The sequence below is a fragment of the Heloderma suspectum genome, chromosome 2, assembly GCF_057233095.1.
Source record: "Heloderma suspectum isolate Gila_16-S chromosome 2, 16-S_ref, whole genome shotgun sequence".
NCBI classification, from domain to species: Eukaryota; Metazoa; Chordata; class Lepidosauria; order Squamata; family Helodermatidae; genus Heloderma; species Heloderma suspectum.
Window position 1 is genome coordinate 85,173,905 of NC_139459.1, and position 21,405 is coordinate 85,195,309.

The 21,405-nt window shown below is 45.0% G+C and overlaps 2 protein-coding genes and 1 long non-coding RNA gene across 12 annotated transcripts in view; 1 reads left to right on the top strand and 2 right to left on the bottom strand.

Annotated features, from left to right (window-relative positions):
• Positions 1–305: 305 nt before the first annotated feature.
• HINT1 (histidine triad nucleotide binding protein 1) lies at positions 306–9,233 on the bottom strand. The gene is made up of 3 exons (XM_084834016.1): positions 9,111–9,233; positions 5,687–5,791; positions 306–2,916 (listed from the first exon to the last, which is right to left on the bottom strand). Exons 1-3 carry the CDS (start codon positions 9,219–9,221, stop codon positions 2,752–2,754), a joined length of 381 nt encoding a protein of 126 aa, XP_084690142.1. The 5' UTR covers positions 9,222–9,233; the 3' UTR covers positions 306–2,751.
• A 3,768-nt stretch (positions 9,234–13,001) lies between these two features.
• Positions 13,002–16,532, bottom strand: LOC146352431 (uncharacterized). The gene is made up of 3 exons (XR_014787724.1): positions 16,344–16,532; positions 15,057–15,187; positions 13,002–14,010 (listed from the first exon to the last, which is right to left on the bottom strand). It is a non-coding gene; the product is annotated as an uncharacterized LOC146352431 (long non-coding RNA).
• Positions 16,533–16,666: 134 nt separating this feature from the next.
• The window catches only part of LYRM7 (LYR motif containing 7), a 40,794-nt gene continuing 36,055 nt past the window's right edge, over positions 16,667–21,405 (top strand). For 5 of the 10 annotated variants that reach the window (XM_084834013.1, XM_084834011.1, XM_084834012.1 and 2 more), the window contains exons 1-3: positions 16,667–16,722; positions 17,948–18,020; positions 21,210–21,280. In XM_084834013.1, coding sequence (XP_084690139.1) covers positions 16,708–16,722; positions 17,948–18,020; positions 21,210–21,280 — 159 coding nt within the window. In that variant the 5' untranslated portion in view covers positions 16,667–16,707. Of the gene's footprint in view, positions 17,007–17,947; positions 18,021–21,209; positions 21,281–21,405 lie in introns of all 10 variants that reach the window. The other 5 variants (XM_084834007.1, XM_084834008.1, XM_084834009.1 and 2 more) reach the window with 1 other exon arrangement.

Below are 21,405 nucleotides of genomic sequence, written 5' to 3' on the forward strand. Positions count from 1 at the left end.
CATCTCTCTTTTCCCACCATGGTTATTTTATCAAAACTACTTCCTTTTCATATTTATACACCACAAGGTACAAACTCTACCTCCCCCCCCCCCCGAGGTAATCTTAGAGCAAGTGTGAGCGAAAACTATACATCAACTTCAACTTTTTATATACTTTTATTTTGACAGTCAGTACCCTCCTCTTTATGAAGAACCTTGAATTCCTTTATGTGTATGGGTGTAGATTTTTGGTACTTGGCTTATTTCTTCTGTAATTTCATTTAACCCGTTGTTGGTAAAGGCAGAGACAGAGAATGGCGCAGTTTAAAAGAACCAAGAAAAAATAAAACTTTATTTACAAGGTTTGGGGTGTTTCAATACAGCTCGAGTTCCTTATTGTTAAATTGAGGTTTCAAATTAGTATTATTTCCTTACCTACTCAATCACTTCTAATATTAATACTTTAAACTAAAATACACCTCCCTCCCCCTCCCAGGGGAATCTAACCATCCCCCTAAGCTAGAGCCCAATTACCCTAACCCTACTCCCCCAAAAGCCAGTCCTTATCTACTCCCCCAGGGAAAAGAAAGAGGCCGTTATTTCTTCTTTCTCCCAACTGAAAACAGAACAGCCAATCAGGAGATGCCATTCAAAACTAGACATTCTCTCTCACACACACACACACACCCCGCCCATTACCATTGCCTGTAGGCGAAATGATGTCAAAGTACGTAAAGTATGCAAATAAACATTCAAATATGCAGCTAAACAATAAAATGAAATACCATGTCATCACAGGGCCATTTCAGGAACTGTGTTTGTGTGGTTTTTGCTTGTCTTGAGAATCCTGAGAACTGCAGAGCTATGCACAGCGGTTGTTTTCTTAAACACAGAGACGTTGTGACTCGAGGCAGTTGAGAAGCCCCTCTCTCAAGTCCCGAGTGCAAAGCCAGCTTTGGTGACTCGGTTCTGCTTCAGCTTGAACTGGCTCTCTTCCCACCCTCTGAGGTTTCATCCATAGCAGCTGGCCCTACCGCAGATTCACCTCCCAAGGCCTGGCGCAGCAGCAGTCAAACCCTCCCATTAAGGCTCCCAACAGCAGAGATTCCATGACAATCACTTCTTCCATTTGCTCCTGGATTGACTCTGCTCCTCTCGTTTCATCCTAGAGTTCCAGCAGCTGCTTAAAAGGGAGCTTGTAAGCATGGCAACTATTGCCGTTATATATGGAAGCTGTTCAGTTTCAGAGGAATAGGATTGTGTCAGCAGGACAAGGGAAAGCAATAGGATAAAAGGAAGGATTTTTTCATCCAGTCAAACCTATTGGATTGTTATAATTCTTATTTGCTAACAGTCCAACCTGCCCCATCAAAATCTCTAGGACTAAAATTACTGTCCTCATAGTTGGTGGTGCAGGCTATAAAGGCCTTGCTCAAGGGCTGTTTTGCCAGATTTCCCTAGCATCTTCCTACATGACTCCCCATTTCCCCCACCACAATTTGTTCTCCGCACTGCAACCAAGCATTCATCAGCCACAAAGTGGAAAGTTTTCCTTAAGCCATTGGAAAAAAAATGCTACTTGAAGAGGTCCCTAGCTCTCACACAGCTTCAGCTAGCAGTGATGGCTTCAGGAAAGCCTATGACTCCAATTTAGGGCCAGAATTCAGTTCCCTATTCCCTTATTGCATTCAGTAGGTTGGATCTCCCATGAGCAGAAGTCCACTTACACAATTGGACTTCCCCGTCCTCTCCTCCCCCCTGCAGCCCCACACACATGCCCAACATCTGCTCTGGAGTGTCTCCCAACCCTCTAGAGCAGATCTGGGGGCATGTGGGGGGAAGGAAAAATCTGTTCCACCAGTGGATTTCACTTCCACTGGTGGAATAAAACCATTCAACCACAGATGGATCCTGAGCAAGTCACTGCTTCTTGCAATTTAGCACCTCACTTGTAAGGTGCACATCCACCCACTTCATGTCGTTGTGAGGAAAGAAAAATATAGCACATAAATGGAACAGGGGGGAGCTTAATGGCTTTTGCTGCAGTAGGGCTATAGTCTGAACATATAAAAGGTAAAAAAAGGTGTCCCCAGCCAGTCATGTCCGACTCTAGGGTGTGGTGCTCATCCCTATTTCTAAGCCCAAGAGCCAGCGCTGTCCGAAGACGCTTCCGTGGTCATGTGGCCGGCATGACTGAACACCGAGGTGCACGGAACGCTGTTACCTTTCCCGCCGAGGCGGTACCTATTTATCTACTTGCAATTTCTTGCTTTCGAACTGCTAGGTTGGCAGAAGCTTGGACTGAAGATGGGAGCTCACTCTGTCACGCAGCACTCTGGTCTCAAACTGCTGTCCTGCCGACCTTCCGGTCTGCAATTCAGTGTCTTAACTACTAAGCCACTGCAGCCCCTAGTCTGAACATATACAAAGCTGCAATCATGCTGAAACTAAGCAGGTCTGGATCTGGTCAGTGCCAGGATGGGAGACGATCCAGGAATCCTATGCATGCCAACTTGAGTTCTACGGAGATCAGTGAAATACAAATATATTCAAGCTCAGTGAAGGAACTATTAAATAACCTGAAAGAAGAAAAAAAGTGGGGATCCAACATGCTTGTAACTTTATTGGACAAGGCTTGCATAAACGTTTATTGTTCTCCACAAGGTTAAGTGACTGGAGTTTATTCATAGTGGTTGGATTTTTCACAACATGTGTCAATCGGATTCAAGTGATGGTTTGAGGGCAGTGCTCTTTTATCCCTCCACATAGTCCTTAACCTGGAGGCCAACCCAACTGACGACCACCAAGGACATGCAGGTGTACATGGTAGACAGACTGACCACCATCTGGCCCTTCATTCACCACCATTCGGTATCCCCTGGTCAAGCCTAATTCAGTTGCACATTTCTTGCCGACAATTATTAAGTGTCCAAGGAGCTGAAAAGGAAAAAACAACAACACCATCCTAAGTCATTAAGGCAAAGACACAACTGAGTCTAAGCTGTAGACCTCACGGCCACAACATCTGGCTGAATTTTTAGACACGTCAGCGTACATATACAAGCGCTCAAGAGCTCTTTGTCCCCTAGTTAATGATCTAAGCCGTTACTGTGTATCCAAAAGTAATACTACAGCAATGCTTTTTTTTAAAACAATCACACTGAGTATTCAGTGCTGCACTACCACTAACATAAATGACGTCGTTCTAACTATCCCTACTGCAACACGAATAGTACTAGCTGGCATGCCGAGTTTTCTCAGGGAACCCATCACACCAGCAAGTGTGCTTGGGCTAGTTTATGCTAGTGCTAACATCAATGGCATTTCATTTACGATAGCAGTAGTGCAACATTAGCGCACTACTATTTTCTATTAGTTTCTGGCACAAGAGCCAAAGTGGAGGACACTCTTCCAAACACCCACGCGATGGAGGAATTTGAATTACATCAAAAAATATTCCTTTCTCCTGTACTATTTTTTGTTGCTGGAATGTGGGCTTTAGCTGTTGCCAACAATTATTAAGCATTCTTGTTATTGCTAGAGGAATTTTTAATATGAATGTCTTTATTTCACATCCCATGTAAATTTTGGACAAGTGTAATAAAACATTTGGTGCTCCCAAGTGTTTTTTTTTATACACTTTTGTATATATTTTTGTTTCTGAGCCAAAAGTAATATACATTTTAACACAGACCTCATATTCTACAACCACGTAAAAGCAGCTCCATTAATATCAAACTTGGTAACACAGGTCATACAAATGAATTTTAGCATCTCACATAAAAAAGTGAATGTTTTGTTAAACCATCATGATTTATATAACTTATGACCCACTTTTCCAAGTGTGCACAGAATTACTGTATTAGGGATCCAAAAGTATTCAGTTGTCAAAAGGTAGAAGGAAAAACCAGTTACTCATGTGTCAGGGCGACTGTCATTTCACTGTGTGCTAACCTGACTTGCTTTATGAGAGCATTGCTTATCATACAGTGAAATATCTTTGTCTTATAATATTTAACATCCTATAAATGTCTACCCCAAAATACATCCTATTGAATTCAATGGGGCTTACTCCCAAGTAGGTGTATACAGGATTGCAGCCTAAGAAATGGATTTTACATTTCAAATTTGAGGGCCACAGAACAAGGTCAGAATGCAATCTTTTAGCATTCTTCTGGCTTATTTAACTCAAAGTGGGCATTAAGGTAAACGTGCTGAAAGTGACTGCAATTCCTGACCTATTTAACCTAGATCAGTGAAATCCTCAAAATGGGTTTAAGGTTCCAGCAAGTTTCAAGGCACATCCAAGGATAATTTCTGACTGATCTAACATCTGAAGTGATCCCATGAGTGGTATTTGCATCAGAATTGGTTCACTATATAACTGTTCCAGAACTAAATGGATAAAAATAAGAGGAAACAAAGGAGTTATACTTTTGTTATGATTGCAACAACACTATGGTCTGGGTTGCAGCACTGTCTCAAACATGAGGCACAATGGAACACACCTAATAAAATGCACAAGACTGCATTGTGTGATGCAGCCACACACACTTTCAACATGAACAGGTATTGACAATTCCCCTTAACAACATGCCAGGAGTGAGAGATTTTCCCCCTTAGGGAGATCCCTGTCAATCTGAGCACTTCATGAATCCCAGAGAACACGAGGATGAGGAGGCATCCAGCTCCTCAATGAAGCATGCTTGCTGACAAGCACTCCCCTGGCATTTCATACACAAATATGGGACAGCAAGGTCCTGGTAAAAGGAAAACACAAGAGGATTTCTTTCAGGCCCATTTAACTATCAGCTATCTTTAATTATTTGCATGGAAGATTAGCTCAGAAGAAAGGGAAAGAGTATAAGTATCAGACCAAACTTTCTGGTCTAACATTAGACTTTGGCAACCTGTGCTAAAAGTTACAACAGCAGTGCTTGCTCGCTCTCTGGGCTCTTAAGATTTGTTTTCTTTTAAAAGCTGCTCATGACAGAGGTTTGGAGAAAGTGAGAAGGCATGCAGAAATTAGGAAATAATTAACCATGGCTGCTACTGTGCTAGAATCTTAGGCTTTAATGCTATGTATGCTTACTTTGGAGTAAGCCCTATTGAAAGTGAAATGTCATCCCCAGTAAACATGTGTAGGATTGTACTGTAAAATGTTTAAAAACTGCTTAAATGGTATATATAACTATATACCTATGAAGCAGCTAAACACAACTGGCAGCTCATTTAAATTGTAGACCTAAAAATCCTTGCATGGAAGTAAGAAATTGTAATGATTGGACTTCACAGCTTTGCTAGTAAGTCCACCTACGAGCTATAGAGACCCAAACGTGAAAGGCAGTATTACTTTGTCTTCCAGTATGGCTTGGATTCTGTGCTGAACATAGTTGGGTCTTTGCCTACCAAAACTATGAAATCAGAGCACAATGGCAGCCAAACTACTCAGTCAGAACAGCAGCCAACAGAGAAGAAGCCTCTGTTTTTAATCTTACCTGAAACATAAATGCCTTTCAAAAGATTGGCCTATACTTCTTAATGTATCCAGGGGGAAAGTCATGAAAGGTTTGAGTCCTGAAATGGTTTGAAAAGCTTGTTTGGAAGTGAGTTAATAGCAGATAATAGCAATAATAACTTACTCTGGTCTTTATTGAGAAGACGAACAGTACTTACACAATTAAAAAAATCCTTTTGTAATACTTACAGCTTCATCAGAATCTTGCACTTGAGATAACTGAGCAATAGGCTTCTTGGGGACCACTAGGAAATGCGTTGGAGCTTGTGGAGAAATGTCATGGAACGCAAGGCACTGAGGGAGGGGGGAAAGTCATCGTTTTTAGTAATTGTTCTTTTAAAATCCAAAAATAAAACACACAGGAAGTTTTTCAACCAATCTTGATTTCACCACACTACCCTAAACTACTCTTTACAATAAAGCTCTGTACACTGGAATTCATTGTTTGGGGCTCATTCTGACCCCCACACAAGAACTCACTTGAGCGGCTGAAGTCCTTTCATGAGGCAGTAGTGCTTGTCTTTTGAAGTAGTGGTTATCAATTCAAGCAAAACTTGAATAATATATGGGTTTACAGACCAAGGTAAATACAATTTGTTTTATTATTTTTAAGAATTCAGTTCTATTAAGGTACCTTATATCTCTAACATGATGTCATTGGATGGTATCCAATGTTAGTCCTACACAGAGCAGACATACTGAAATGAATGAGTCTACTCTACATACAGTTAACGTTGGACACAACCCATTCCTTCTAGTGCTGAACTCAGATGGTGAATGCCAAAAAGACTGTAGCCAAAATGAGGTGACTGAGAAACAAGAGGGAAGTACCAGTATGCTTGGGGAAACCAAAGTACAACCTAATGGGCAGCGCGCACCCGCGCACACACGATCCTTAGTTTTTCAACAATCCAGAATCACAAACCAGGGCTTATTCTTGGTTTATGACTCCTGGCTTGTTTGGAAGCGACAAGCAAGAAGTTAAGAGTCAGATGTAATGCTTTTTCCAGCTGGTGCGTTCCTGATTTGTTTCGCTCAGGGATAGAGAACTGGGGGGGTGCCCCCCCACCCTCTGACATCACCCTTTTTCTGGGGGCTGGAAGGAGGCACAGAGAAAGGCCAGGCTCCCCCGCCCCCCGCTACAATCTCCAGTCTGAAGTCGGAGCTAGCAGCAGAGATGCAGGGCGGCCTGGGCTGCTCTCCCTGGCGTGCCCAAGTCCTACCATGCCACCCACCCCGCACTGCTATTTCCAATCTCAAATCAGAGCAAGCAGCAGGGATGATGGGCTGCAGGGGTTAGGACCTGCTCACATACGGGGAAGAGCATCTGCTTCCCCAACCCCACACGGGCGAGTTCTACCACCCAGGCTGCCCCACATCCCCACTGCTAGCTCTGGTCTCAGACTGGAGATCACAGCAGGGATAAGAGGCATTGGGACTTGAGCTGGTGGGAGAAGCCATGCAGGAGGGATCAGGCAACATTTGCCAAAGAGAAGTTGGGATTCTCCAAAATTCTGGCTTATTGTTTTGTGCACAAGCAGCCACTTCCACATCACTGAGACAGAGCAACAACCAACATAAAGATGGCTAAAGCTACAATCCTATACCTGCTGTCCTGGGAGGAAACCCCATTGAACTCAATGAGCCATACTTCTGAATAATGTATAGGGTTTTGTTGCTATTTCTAGGGGTGGGGTGGGGGGTTCCAGTATAGGCAGCTGAAGAACTCTTAGAACCTATAAGGAAGTTTCAAACTTTGCTTAGAACAGACTTTGTAAGGTAATTATGATGACATAACCACTTGAGCTCCAGATATATTACAGGCTATTTTGGGATCTGGTTTCTAGTCTTTCAGACAGTTAGTTACTACCATTACAGCTGGCAGGAAGAATGGGATCCTTTTTCTCATGACTACATTCCAACACACGTTCAGATTGTGGTTTGCCAAAGCTTGAAAAACCTTTGAAGAGTGTTGAACCAAAACAGAACAGCAATAAATCAGAATATATGCCCAAAGAAGGGGGTGGGGGAGGCGCAACACATTTACATGCAAGCTATACATGTCTACTCAGAAGTAAGTCCCACTGCACTCAATCACTATTAATCTCAGGTAAGCAGGTACAAGATTACTGTCGAAGTTACTGGTCTGGTGAACTCATTTATTTTATTTGTGGCTAGCTGAGCCTGTTTCAGAATTTTATTGTTTCAGTTTTTTTATGACCTTACTATCTGTTTTAAAAGGCAGTTTGCTGCCTTGGTATCGTAGACAGGGATGTGGGTAGAAGAGAGAAAGGGTGCACGAAACATACTTCTCCATGTAAAACAGAGAGATAATATGACTTCACAGAAAACCAGAATGTAGAAGCTAACCTACCTTATACAGAACTAATCATTACATTACATTCCAGGCAGTAGAAGTGTCAAAAATAAAGTTTTCTACTTCCTTGCACCTCACCAATTTGTTCTATGCAGTCAAATATCTTTTTTTTTTTAACCCAAACCAGGAAGTCAGAATAAAATAAGGATGACACAGCCCCAATTGTTTAAAACAGGAAGAAAGTGAAAGTTTTGTGAACCCCCCAGAAAGCTTCAGCTATGGGGCGGTACAGACATATAATAAATGAAATGAAATGAAATGAATGAATGAAACTCTTTCCTAGTTCTGAATCGAGGAAGAACGGGAGCCAATGGAGGCTGCCCTTCAGTTTGGTCCTCAGCAGATCACACACACCAATTAGCCAAATAGGAAAGAAGTGCTGCCTTTTATTCTGAAGCAATTTGAATGAAAGAAAGGACACACCATTTCTTTGCACCATAAAGCAACACATTTTCTTTTATGACCCAGGGGGTTGGAGAAAGTTTCATTTTCAACTTATTCAAGATGCTGAAAAAAGGGCCCGTTAGCTGTAGGGCAAATTTTCCTTCCTCTTACTTTGGGGAGAAGGAGCGAGAAAGGAGGAACAAATGGTCAAACTCCCCAATCTGGCGCCCTCCAAATGTGTTGGACTGCAACTACCATGAGCTGGCTGGGGGTGATGGGAGTTGTTGTCCAACACATCTGGAGGGCGCCAGATTGGGGAAGGCTGACGTAGACAAATTCTTGGAGGTTAGCAGCGCAATCCTACGCATGTTTAGTTAGAAAAAGATCCTACATGGCAGGCTGAGGAATGCTGGTAGTTGTAGGACTTTTTTTGGTCTAAACATGCATAGGATTGCGCCTTAAGTCCATCAACGATAAGCCACGGTAGCTCAACAGAGCCTCCAACTACAGCGGCAGTATAGCCGCGAGTGCTCGGAAGGTAGCAACACGGGACGGCCGATGTGGCTTCCCAGAGCCATCTGCAATAGGGGAGAGCGCTGGGCTGGGAGAAGTGCGGCCCTCCGGACATTTTGGCCTACAGCTCCCATCAGCCCTAGCCAGTGTAGCCAATGAGGAGGGATCATGGGAGTTGTAGGCCACAAATCCAGAGGGCCACACTGCCCGCCCATTGGCCTCCACCAGCCAGGGCTCTCGCTGAGCCACCCAGGGTCGCTCCTCTGCAGGGCGGCAAGCGCCCACGCGCCTTTTGGTCGGCAGGCGGGCAGGCGCCGAGCTTCCCCCGGCTTCCCCCACCTTCTCGTCCTCGAAGATGATCTTGGCGGGGATCTCTTTGCGGATGATCTTCCCGAAGATGGTGTCCCCGCCCGGCTGGGCCACCTGCGCCTTGCTGATCTCATCGGCCATCGCTCCCTGCCTGAGGAGAGCCGCCTGCGCTACCCGCCCCGACGCGCGACCTACCCCCCCCGCGGTCCCGCCCCCGGCCCTTTGACCAATGGCGTCTTTCGGGGGTGAGCGAATGACTCGACGGCTCTCTCTGCGCGCCTCCTTCGTATAACGGTCTGCCTTATTGGCGCCCCCTCTTGTCAGTCATTCTCTTCCCGTCTCTCTCCAACCAAGCCGGCTAGGGGGGAGGATAATAAAGCAGAAGCGGAGGTTGCAAATTTGTTGGCCGAAGAATGGGGAAGGGAGGTGTTGAAGGCGCGACGAGTTGCTGTAAAGTACTGCAGCGTTGTTCATATTACGGCTTGTATTGAATTAGTCTAGCCATTTCCTTCCTGTGGTCTGTTGTTCATCCCATCTAGTAATGAACTCTATCAGTTTAACCCGTCCCTTTCCAAATAGCAAACCTCTTTTTTCTTTCTTTTCTAAACTGCAGCCAACAGCATAAGTGGGGCCGCGGCAAGGGGATAGGGTGGAGTATTTCTCTTTCCTCCCATTTTGTTGTTGTTGTTCAGTCGTTCAGCCGTGTCCGACTCTTCGTGACCCCATGGACCATTGCACGCCAGGCCTTCCTGTCCTGCGCTCTCTCCCGGAGCGTGCTCAAGTTCATATTCATTGCATCCGTGATGCTATCTAGCCATCTCATCCTCTGCCGTCCCCTTCTCCTTTGGCCTTCAGTCTTTCCCAGCATCAGGGTCTTTTCCAGGGAGTTTTCTCTTCGCATTAGGTGGCCAAAATATTGGAGCTTCAGCTTCATTATCAGTCCTTCCAATGAGCACTCAGGGTTGATTTCCTTTAGGATGGACTGATTTGACCTCCTTGCAGTCCAGGGCACTCGTAAGAGTCTTCTCCAGCACCACAGTTCGAAAGCATCAATTCTTCGGCGCTCAGCCTTCCTTATAGTCCAGCTCTCACAGCCATACATCACTACTGGGAAAACCATAGCTTTGATTAGACGGACCTTTGTCGGCAAGGTGATGTCTCTGCTTCTTACTATGCTGTCTAGGTTTGCCATAGCTTTCCTCCCAAGGAGCAAGCGTCTTTTAATTTCATGGCTACAGTCACCGTCTGCGGTGATCTTGGAGCCCAAGAAAGTAAAATCTGTCACTGCTTCCATTTCTTCCCCTTCTATATGCCAGGAAGTGATGGGGCCAGATGCCATGATCTTAGTTTTTTTAATGTTGAGTTTCAAACCAGCTTTTGCACTCTCCACTTTCACCCTCAACAAGAGGATCTTTAGATCCTCTTCGCTTTCTGCCATTAGGGTGGTATCGTCTGCATATCGGAGGTTGTTGATAATTCTCCCGGCAATCTTAATTCCGACCTCTGATTCATCCAACCCGGCATTTCTCATGATGTACTCTGCATATAAGTTAAATAAGCAGGGTGACAATATGCAGCCTTGTCGTACTCCTTTCCCAATTTTGAACCAATCGGTTGTTCCATCTCTGGTTCTTACTGTTGCTTCTTGACCCTCGTACAGGTTTCTCAGGAGACAGCTAAGGTGGTCTGGTACTCCCATCACGTTAAGAATTTGCCACAGTTTGTTGTGATCCACACAATCAAAGGCTTTAGTGTAGTCAATGAAGCAGAAATAGACGTTTTTCTGGAATTCTCTTGCTTTCTCCATGATGCAGCGAATGCTGGCGATTTGATCTCTAGTTCCTCTGCCTCTTCGAAACCCAGCTTGTACTTCCGGTAGTTCTCGGTTCGCATACTGCTGAAGCCTAATATTACAAAAACATGAGCATATCAATCACAATTCAACCCACACAGCAGTAACAGCAGCAGCAGCAACTGTTTTTGAAGAACCAAATGCTGACTGGAATAGATGTGTCTTACCAGCTGCTGTTTTTTCAAAGGCCAGCAGTGATGAGGCCATGCGTGTCTCACTGGGGAGGGAGTTCCAGAAGTCTGGGGCCACCACTGAGCAAGCCAAGTAGAGGTGGTAGCAGCTTCCTCTCACTTGCTCACTCTGGCTGGCCCTGCTGGGGCATTTTAAAACAGAAGAAGCATGGCTGTGACACATTTGGAGAAAAGTGGCCCCCAAGGAAGAAAAGTCCTTTCGGAAACACATTAGGTGTAATAAACATTTTTCAGGTACCTGAGAATATTTTATCTTCTGTTTTGGGACATATTCCTTCCCCTCTTACTGTTTCCAATTTACCACAATATACCACCAATGAGGAGTGATCAGGCTGGTAGCACCTTCCAGAAAGAGTGGACAGTTGAGCAATCAGAAGCATCAGTGGCCACTCCTAGCAGCCATAACTTGTCCAATCCTTCCTGCCACACCCCTGGGGAGGAACAACCATGCAGGGGCAGCCTCCTCCTCTCACTTGCCTGTGCTGTCCGTGTAGGCACCTTGGCATGGAAGATTGGATACAATCTGCACTGCCCAGAGGGAAAATGGAGGCAGATGAGAGGAGCAGGCACTGCCTCCTTTTACCTGTCCACCTTCCTTCTTTGGATAGTGTGATGAGGATAATTGGGTCCACTACGCCCATCCACAGGGAAGGAGTGGAAACTAACATCCCCTCTACTTGGCTGCGCCTTCCCACTGCTGTGGGAAAAGCAGTAGAGGAGATTGAGCTCACCGATGTGCCCGATCTCGTCTGATCTCAGAAGCTAAGCAGGGTCAGCCCTGGTTAGTACTTGGATGGGAGGCCGCCTGGGAATCAGGCTTCTTGCATTGAATAGGGGGTTGGACTCAATGGTCTTGTAGGCCCCTTTCAATCCTTTGATTCTATGATAACAGAACCCCAGTGCTGCTCCACCCAGAGAGGGAGAATGCACATGACAAGAAAATGGGCCGGTTGCTCCTTGCACAACCATCTGACTCTGCCCACTTGCACACCTACGCTCTCCCTCTAGGTTCTGAGACAGGCGAGTGGGCAGTGGTGGCCGTTCTCTAGGTGGTAGTGATGGCTGAGAAATCCACCATGGACTCCAATGAGGCCAGATTCTTTAGAATGCGCCCCCCCCGGAGTCTGTGGCAGAACAGACTACCCCTCCCCGCCACCCCTCAACATTTGTTTTAAAAGTTTGTTTTAAAAGTTGGACTTTATAAGCTCTGAAAAGAAATGGAAGGTGAACAGGGAAAATTAGGATGCTCAGAGTGGTTTACAGATAGAGTAGAAATGCTCAAATCATAATACAACAAAATAAAACTACTAATACAGGAATCCTACAAGGACCTATTTCCTTCCAGCTGGATCCTTCATTAGAATGAACTCCAATGTACATTATTATTATTTTGAATGCTTATATCCCGCTTTATAGCCCCAAGTGACTCTGAACCTGTCTTACAAAATAATCTCACAATAAAGCGGCATTTAGGGATTGTAAGGGCGGGGAGGCATAGTTTCCAGAAGGTGCCAAGATTATTCAGGCATTGTTTCATGTCCTTGTGCTTGGTCTTCCCTAGTGTCATCCTTCGGCCACCACCTACCAGGCAGCAGATCACAGTGAAGACCTTCAAGCCACATGAGTGGGACTAAGCTGCTAGAACTTGGGGCATTTCTACACCAGCCTAAAATCCTGCATTTAAAACCGGGCTTTCTGCTTCCGTTTTAAATGCAGGATCACAACAACCCCCTTTTTCACCCGCTTCCTTTCCCCCCTCCCCTTTCCCCCTCCTTCTCCCTGTATCTGAGTCTTCCATATCTTTCATTGATCTTGCTCCTCTTGCCGCTTTTCCTCTTTTCACAGAAGGAACTCAAGCAGAACACAACAGGGTAATTTGATAGCTCATTATCTCTGATTTATTTCAAAATGGGACAAAGGGCATTTAGTGCAGGAGACACCTTGAATGATCATGGCGTCATGTAAATAGCCACAAATGTCTGTGAAGGGGCAATCTCAATTGCAGGATAAAAGCTCAGTGTGAAGGAGCCCTAAGATTGGGGCGGGGGGGACAAATTTCCCTTTCCTCACAGCTCTTGAAGTGAAACCCTGTGTTTTTGGAAGTCCTTGCCCAGGTGCTTCCCTCATATAGCGCAAGACAATTTCCATTACTGTTATTTGCTCCATCGGAGTCTAAAGTGCCCACTTTTATTTCCATCACTTCCTGATTTCTGGAATCTCTCTACGCCACAGCAGATTTCAACACAGGGCATTATGGAGCTGCTGCTCTTGATATACACCAAAAAAGGGCTCATCATGAACTTGATTTGGATTGCAAACAGCTACTCGCAGGGGTGGGGTGGGGTGTATACAGCCTTTTGAGCCAGTTTTGGGTTTGCCATCTCTCAAATGTTCAAACTTTAGTGTGTAGGAAGTGCCATGCACTGATTTTATAAATACATACCACTCACACTCACAATCTGGTGTGAGTGTGAAGGAATAAAAGAAGCAATTTTGGCCAGTCAGAAACAGGGAGAGCGGCCCAAAGTCAGTTGAAGGCTGGAAGCATCTTGAGGTGCAGGCAGAGGACCTCTCTCCGATGAATAGTAGATTTACTTTATCGTGGTCATTCTTCTTAACATCCCCTGTGTGTAATGGAAGTGTGCATTCTAGTCCTCATGCAATGTGTGTGATAACGGAAGTGATGCTGCATCTTCATTTGAAATTGTTCCTACCTGTAGATGCAGAGCACTTGCTTTCCTTATGTGGGTTGTAGGATTAAATTCTCCACTAGGAGGCTGAAAAGTTCTTTACTTTTGTCTGCTGCTAGGTGAATTCTTCACTCATTTATCCACTGTGTTATGTCAAATCCTATGAAATCATGGTTCCAAATCATGTGCAACAGAGCCTAATACATTTAGGAAAGATAAAAGAAAGCTTTTCTTCACACAATACGTAATTTATGGAGCTTGCTGCCATAAGACGAGATGAAAGCCATTGGTTCATGGCCAAACTAGACATTATAAGGAGTTATATGTAATTTTCTCCCAAAGTCGAAAGAAACAACAAAGGCCAAAAGCAGCTGCAGGGGAATGTAAATTGAGGGAGAGAAAAATCTCGGGATGGGTCAGAGGGTAGAAGCAGCACTATTTAGACCAGGGTGCAGAACCTCACACCAAATCCAGCCCTCTGGGGTTCTTCAGAAGGCCTCAGCCCCTTCCCTGAGCCCACCCCTTTTCTCCCAATCACTGATGGTTGGGGGGGGGGAGTTCCCGGCTTTTGTGCAGTTTTTCTTCCCCTTCTAAAAGGTTGAAATGCCTCTCCTATGGCATGGTTGCTGGTGCTAAGAGCTTTAAGCTAAAATAGGCTGTTACTTGGGGTATACTTGGCCCTGCCCCTTTTGCCTTCGGCCCCACCCGCTACTAAAATGAGCCCCCCACAAGAGCTTCTACAAAATGGAATTTGGCCCTGGGGCTGAAGGAGGTTGGATACCATGACTTAAACCTTTCACCTGCAACCATTTCCCTGTTCAAAATCATCCCGTCACCTGCTTTTCTGGGAGATTTCATATATGAATATAATCAATGAAATTTTCAGCAGAAAGACAGCAGGAGTGGAAAGGATTAAGCCCCCTACACTTACAGAACAATCCTATGCATGTCTACCCAGAAGTAAATCCCACTGTCAGGATTGTACCCTCAAGGTGCGATCTTATGCAGTTTTAGATGGGGGAAAAGGCCTACAACTCCCAGCATGCCCCAGCCATGGGACATGCTGGGAGTTGTAGGCCTTTTTCCATCTAAAACTGCATAGGATTGCGCCCTTAAACTTGTAACCTCCCTAGGATGCTTTCCTTTAAAAAAGCCAATGGAAGGTTACATGTGTCTGTGCTAACAACTGCAGTGAAGTACACGGAAGGAGCCTCCTCGAAGATTGTTGTACAATCGGGCGTACCCTGGTAACGGTGCATTGCGCCAGGTAATCCTTCTACCACCTGATCGAACCGCAGCTCGGTGGTGTGGCGGTGGCTACATTTTGGCGGAGCGGCGTTTGGTCTGGACACGACATGACGACGACGACAACATCTGCAGTGTTTTGGAAATAATATTGGATGCTTTGTTTCTCCACCCCCAGTGTAAGAACCAAGATAATTTTAATTAAAAGAAAGACGCTTCAAAAATATAAAGGAAGACTTGAATTTGAAAGAGCATGGACCTCCCTCTTTGCTTCTGCTTGTATTTAATGTATGCTATCTTGAATTCTGTGACGGACGATAGCTGGAATAAAAATGTATTTACACTGATTTCTGTGAGTGGCCGTCAGTTTTGCCTTAAAACATACTCGTCAAAAATAACCAGGAAATCTGGTCTGTATTGAAAGGAAATGCCAGTGAAAAGTTTTCTTATGTCTATAGCAATATGGTCTATTTGTTCATTGAACTGCACGGAAAGGTTTAAAGAGCCTGTTATCCCTGCAGTTAGGGTGAGCTCCCATAGACTTAAAACGGGGAGGACTGACAATGCCAGTGGACGAAGCCGGGCTCCCGGGTTTCTTTTTCTTGTCTTGTCTCCCTCGAGGCGGAAGTGACAGTGACCTGCTGTTAAAAGACGGAGGAAACCAAGATATTTGCGTAGCTATGATGGGACTCCACCGTGTGTCCCCACCCGCTCCCCAACTTCAAAATGCAGAAACAAAGACAGGCGCTCATGTTCTTCTTAACTCTTGTGTTCTTTCAGGGGAAATCGTGTATTTATTGTGTGGGATTTAAGCATTTCACCCATCGCTCTGCCGATGCCAATGCAAACAACCACTCCCGCATTATCCCCGTCGCATTGCAAGTTAGGGCGGAAGGCGGGGCTGTAGCTGAAAGAGCAGAGCGCCTGGCAGCCCTGCAGTGTAGTCCAGTGTTATTATGTCCTTCGGGTTGCTAATGGTTGGCTTTGCTCCTCCCCGCTCCCCTCCTTAGGGTCGTGTCTTCTAGGCTGTACGCCTGAAGGCAGGGAGTTGGTCTTTTCTCTTACTGTTGGTCTTTATAAGCTCCTCCGGGGTAAAAATGCGTTAATAAATAATACGCCTTTTGTATAACACCCAGGGAGGTTAAAGGGGGTTTGCTTTAATACACTGCAGTAGCAGTTCTGTTCCCACTTGCTGCTGGTGGCTGCATTAGACTTCCAGTAAATAAAATACCCCATACGAAACACACCACAGCATAGTAAAACCGATCCATCCCCATGCACACACCTTTTCCCAACCCGAATTTTACGCTCGGTTGAAGGCGAGTGCTTCGGGCTCCATTCACGCAGGCACGTTGCGATTTTATCCCTCACGCAGAGTAAAGTGAGCCACCCCCGTGATCCGGGCGCTGTGCGTGACTCTACCTTTCTGTCTCTATGGCTCTCGAGACACACGGCTCGGTATCTTCGTAAGACTAGCGAGCTCTACGCTCCTGAGGAGGAGGGAAAGGGAGAGGGACGCCGATTTGTTGTTGTCCTCAGGGCGAGATTTTCTATTGGCTCGTGTGGAGCCAATAGCGGGCGTGCAATAGCGGGCGTGGCTCCGCCTCTTCTCGAAGGGTGTGCTGTTCTCGAGGGGAACTGTTGTTGAGATGAGAAGCCGGGAGGTCAGTGGTTGGTTCTGTGCGCCTGCGCAAACGCGGGGTAGGGGGAGAAGAAAACCCGGCATGGTGCTTAGGAGTGGGGAGTGGCAGGAGTAGCCGCGCTACCCTTAGGGGAGGTACGCGGTCGGCCAGATGGTCCTCGGGGTATGAATCTGGAGATGGGCTTTGAGCATCGGGACCTTCTAGTGTTTCAGTAAAGCACTGGCGAGCAGAGTATCTAGCAGTGCGATCCTATGCATACCTGCGCGGAAGTGCATCCTGTTGAGTTCAGTGGGACTTACTCCCACGTAAGTGTGCGTAGGGTTGTGGCCTACGATTCTCCCTTTCATTTGCTGCCATCAGATGAAAGCGGCAACAAATTATTTGCAAGGTCACTGCACGTGTAAAAGCACAATCCTGTGCGTGCTTTAACATCAGTTCCCCTCAGTTCAGTGGTGCTTTTACACCCAGGTAAGCATGCACAAGAGCCTCGTGTGGAGCAGAGTGGTAGGCGGCAGTATTGCAACCGAAACTCTCCCCATGACCTGAGTTCGATCCCAGCGGAAGCTGGGTCTCGGGTAGCCGGCTCAGGTCGACTCAGCCCTCCTTCCTTCCGAGGTCGGTAAAATGAGGGCCCAGCTTGCTGGGGGAAAGGTAGTCACGACTGGGGAAGGCAATGGCAACCCCCGCTATAGTCTGCCATGAAAATGCCAGCGCAAGCGGTGTCCCTGTAGGGGTCAGTAATGACCCGGTGCTTGCACAGGAGGAACCTTTCCAAGCATGCCTAGGAGGGAAGCCTAAGACTTCAGTCTCATGCACGCTTAAATGCAGGAGTAAGCCCGACTGAATGTTTGTGGGTGGGTTTTATAACATGCATGCACTTTGCCTGTAAGTATGTTTAAAGCAGCCAACCTGTTTAGCCCTTGCATAAGCCACCCTCGCCGCATTCACACAATACAATAAGCCACAGTGACCTTCTGGTGCAGCTTGAATATTCAAAATGGCCACCGGTACGCACCACAATGCACCAGGACTTAAATAAGCCACGGTGGTCTGCAGTGATCATGCAAACCCGGTCGTTAGTGTGATTTTATATTATGTTTTTCTTTGTTGTTATATTGTATAGTTTTAAGTTTAGTTTTGTGAACTGTGCAGAAAGCTTTGGCTATTCGGCAGTATAGTATTGTAATAAATAAAACAAATTAAGTTCTGCTACTGACAACATAAAACTCTTCTCTTGCATTTACAGATCTTGAAACTTTTCAAATCTTTGCACAGGACAAGACAACAAGTTTTCAAAAATGACTCCAGAGCCCTAGAAGGTAAATATTCTTTTTTTCTCAGTTAAAGAAAGATAAAAAAAGAAACAGTTAAAGATTAACACATCTGTTATAGTATAAACCTTTGTGGGCTTTGCTACAACAGACTAACATAGCCACACCCTTCCCCCCCTGTTGTTTTTTTTGGTAGGCTTGCAGCATCTTGGCTAGAGTGATAAACAAGGCCACAAAAGTTTCTAGCCTACACATTAAATTATTCTGGGGTATAGCAGAGGAGGTGCAGAGACCTCTGTCCTTCCTTCAGAAGCCCACTGCATTTCTCTGCTGGGTGTGGAGGAGGGACCAAATGTTCCTCCCCTCTTCCAGCAGCCTGCAATCTTGCATGGCTACCGGAAGAATACTTAAATACAAGGCCGGTGATAGGCATCTCTACCTTTCACAAGTTCAGTCTGACCCGAATTGCTTTTGTGCCAGCTTGAGCTTGGCCAGGTTATGCTTTAGGGTCATAGAAAGCTGCCTTATACTAAGTCAGACCATTGACTGGCAGCAACTCTCCAGGGTTTCAGGCAAGATTCTTTCCTAGCCCTACCTGGAGGTGCCGGGGATTGAACCTGGGACCTTTTGCATGCAAAGCAGTTGCTGTACCACTGAGCTATGGCCCCTTGTTCAGTCTGTTACCCTTCCCATCTGACTGAGGAAAACTCTTTGCGATCATAACCTGATAGATGTTGCTGATATATGGTGGGGATTGCATGTTTTAAGAGAAGAGTGTCAATGAAGCCAGTTTGAGTAAAGAAAATAAAATGGAGGAGCACATCAAATTTAAAATTCACAGGAATATAAATTGCTGCAGTGTTAAGGGAATTGCTTGAGGCACACACAGCACGTTCACAAAATAATTGACCTTGCTGAGGAACTTGGAGTACGTGAGGCTCAAACATAATGACATGCCAGTACTAGTCATTATATGGTAAAACTATGTGTTCTAAAGTAGCTCTTCTGTTGTACAAGAGGCTGATTGAGTTTCAAACATGAGGAAAGAAAGGCATTCAGGTTCTCCCACCCCTAGATGCCTATGGATTAGGGCTAGGAAACCATTTCAACAGGTGCCATCGTCATGTGTGTTCTGCACCTGGGATTTTCCACCCTCGCTATGGATATTTGAAAAATACTTAGGATGTTTTGAAAGAAGGAAGCGAGATGTTGCTTCAGTGAGAGAACTCCATGGGCCTTTCTAATTGACACAGAATCCAAATATTATTCTTAGCGCTATACTTCCCCAACCCAGCACCACATATCACAGTATCCTGTCCCCTGAGTAATGCACAGTGGGGAATTTTCTTTCTGGCTTTTTTAAAAAGTGGGAGATGTGTACTCCTGTGCTGGAGACCATGAATGTGGAACTTCCAAATAACTAAAAGAAAAATATGGCAACTAAAGGTCATCAATATGGCAGTATGTTGCTATAAAGCTATTTGCCCTTTTTTAAAGTGCTTCATGACTGCTGTTTCCCTGTTCTTCAAGACATGAGTAATATAGAAGGGGAGTGTTGAGCTCCCCCCAAATTGTTGTTGTTGTGTGTGTTTCGAAAAAAAAACACATTAAAAGTTACAAAGCAGAATGAGACTGGGGGAGGCCATTCAGTCATGTCGTCATTACAATCCATAAAGGTCATAGCACCTAGTACTTGGTAATGCTGTAGGTGTGCTAGCTGGGGGACAATCAGACACATACCTGCAATCTTGCTTTTCAGTATACACATCTTAATAATCATAGGCCTTGAGATGTTTTCAGCTCTCATGCTTGTCTGCTTTGCTGCATTTGACAGAACTCTGCAAGCTGACTGGGAAAGTGCCAGTCTTTACTGTGAAAGGGGCTTCTGTAACTGTTGACACCAGGTTTGCATGCATTTTTAAAATGCAGGTCCTGAGGGGGAAAAATGGAAGAGAAAATGCTACCCTGTCTTCTGAGTGCATTTTCTGCAACATATCACACTAACATTCAATCTAAGCTCGCCTTGGAGTGCTCTGCACAGATTTAATTCAACATGCTGTTCTTAACTTTAAAAGCTCTAGAGCAGAGGTGGGCAACCTGGTCCCTTCCAGATGTTTTGGATTACAACTCCAATCAGTTCCAGCCACCATGGCTAATGGTAAGGGGTTATGGGAGTCATAGTCCAAAATATATGGAGGGCACAAGGTAGCCTACCCATACTTTAGAGGATTTGGGGCCTTACTACTAAAAAGACTGTCTTCTCCCCTATATTTTGTGAAACTATTCTGCTGATGAAACCCTTCTTAGCTACATTATGTCACAGCATGATTTTAGTATCATTTATACAGGCATATAGTGAGGCAGTGTTAATAACTCTTAAACAGGTGTGGAGCTGTAGTCCTCTGAAACCTTGCCCTACAAATATCTTGTAGAAGCTTTATAAAGCATTTTTATTTAAGTTAGTACTAGTATCAGAGAGGACTGGGTGGTATTTTAGGGTAATTTTTTATATTGACTTGCTGTCTAACTGATACTTTATACACAGTTCTTGTCCCCAACATTTTGTCAGTTTAAAATGGGTTGTGCTGGAGCCAAAACAGCACGTGCTCTTAAACTGATTTATACTACAAACACTCATTTAAACTAAGCAGGTTCTTGTTCTAGTTCCTGGTTCTACAAAGGTCATACACCATCTATGATTTATTCTAATGTTATGCTGTATAGAATGGTTTATGTTCAACTTGTTCAGCATGTTGCAAAACTGTAATTTAGGGTGCACTCCTGTGCATGTTTAGGCAGGAAAAAAGTCCTACAACTCCCAGCATTCCCCAGCCAGCTATGCTATACTGGGGAATTCTAGTAGTTGTAGGACTTTTTTTTCCTGTCTAAACATGCATAGGATCGTGCCCTTAGTTTCATGAAATGTAGTGAAATCTGTTACTAGACTTAAAATGGTACTCTCTGGAGAAGCATTTAGAAATGGGTCATAGTACCATTTATTGTAATTAGGTCGTTGGGGAAACAAGCTCTATAATTTTTATCCTAATCCTAGTCCATGCAGTTATGGCTCTGTTAATAGAATTATGAAATTGTAATGTGCGTGTGTTTTGGTAATCAGGTTAGTGGCTGCAGTTATTTGCTATAGGTTTGCATGCTGTTTGTAGAGTCTACTTTATCTGCTTTATTGGCCAACATAAAGAGAGATATTAACTCCACCCTCTCTCTCCCTTTATCCAGCTGCAAGACTTAAGATAAATGAAGAATTCAGAAATAATAAAGATGAAACTTCTTCTGAAAGAATAGCTGAGGTATTTTCATAGGACTCCTTGCCACTGAGGAAAGGGCTCATTGCTAGCTTAAACTGGTTTAACTATCACAGGTCCTTTTTCCCCAAAGAACCTTGGGAGTTGGGAGGAGGCCAGGGACGTCTAGA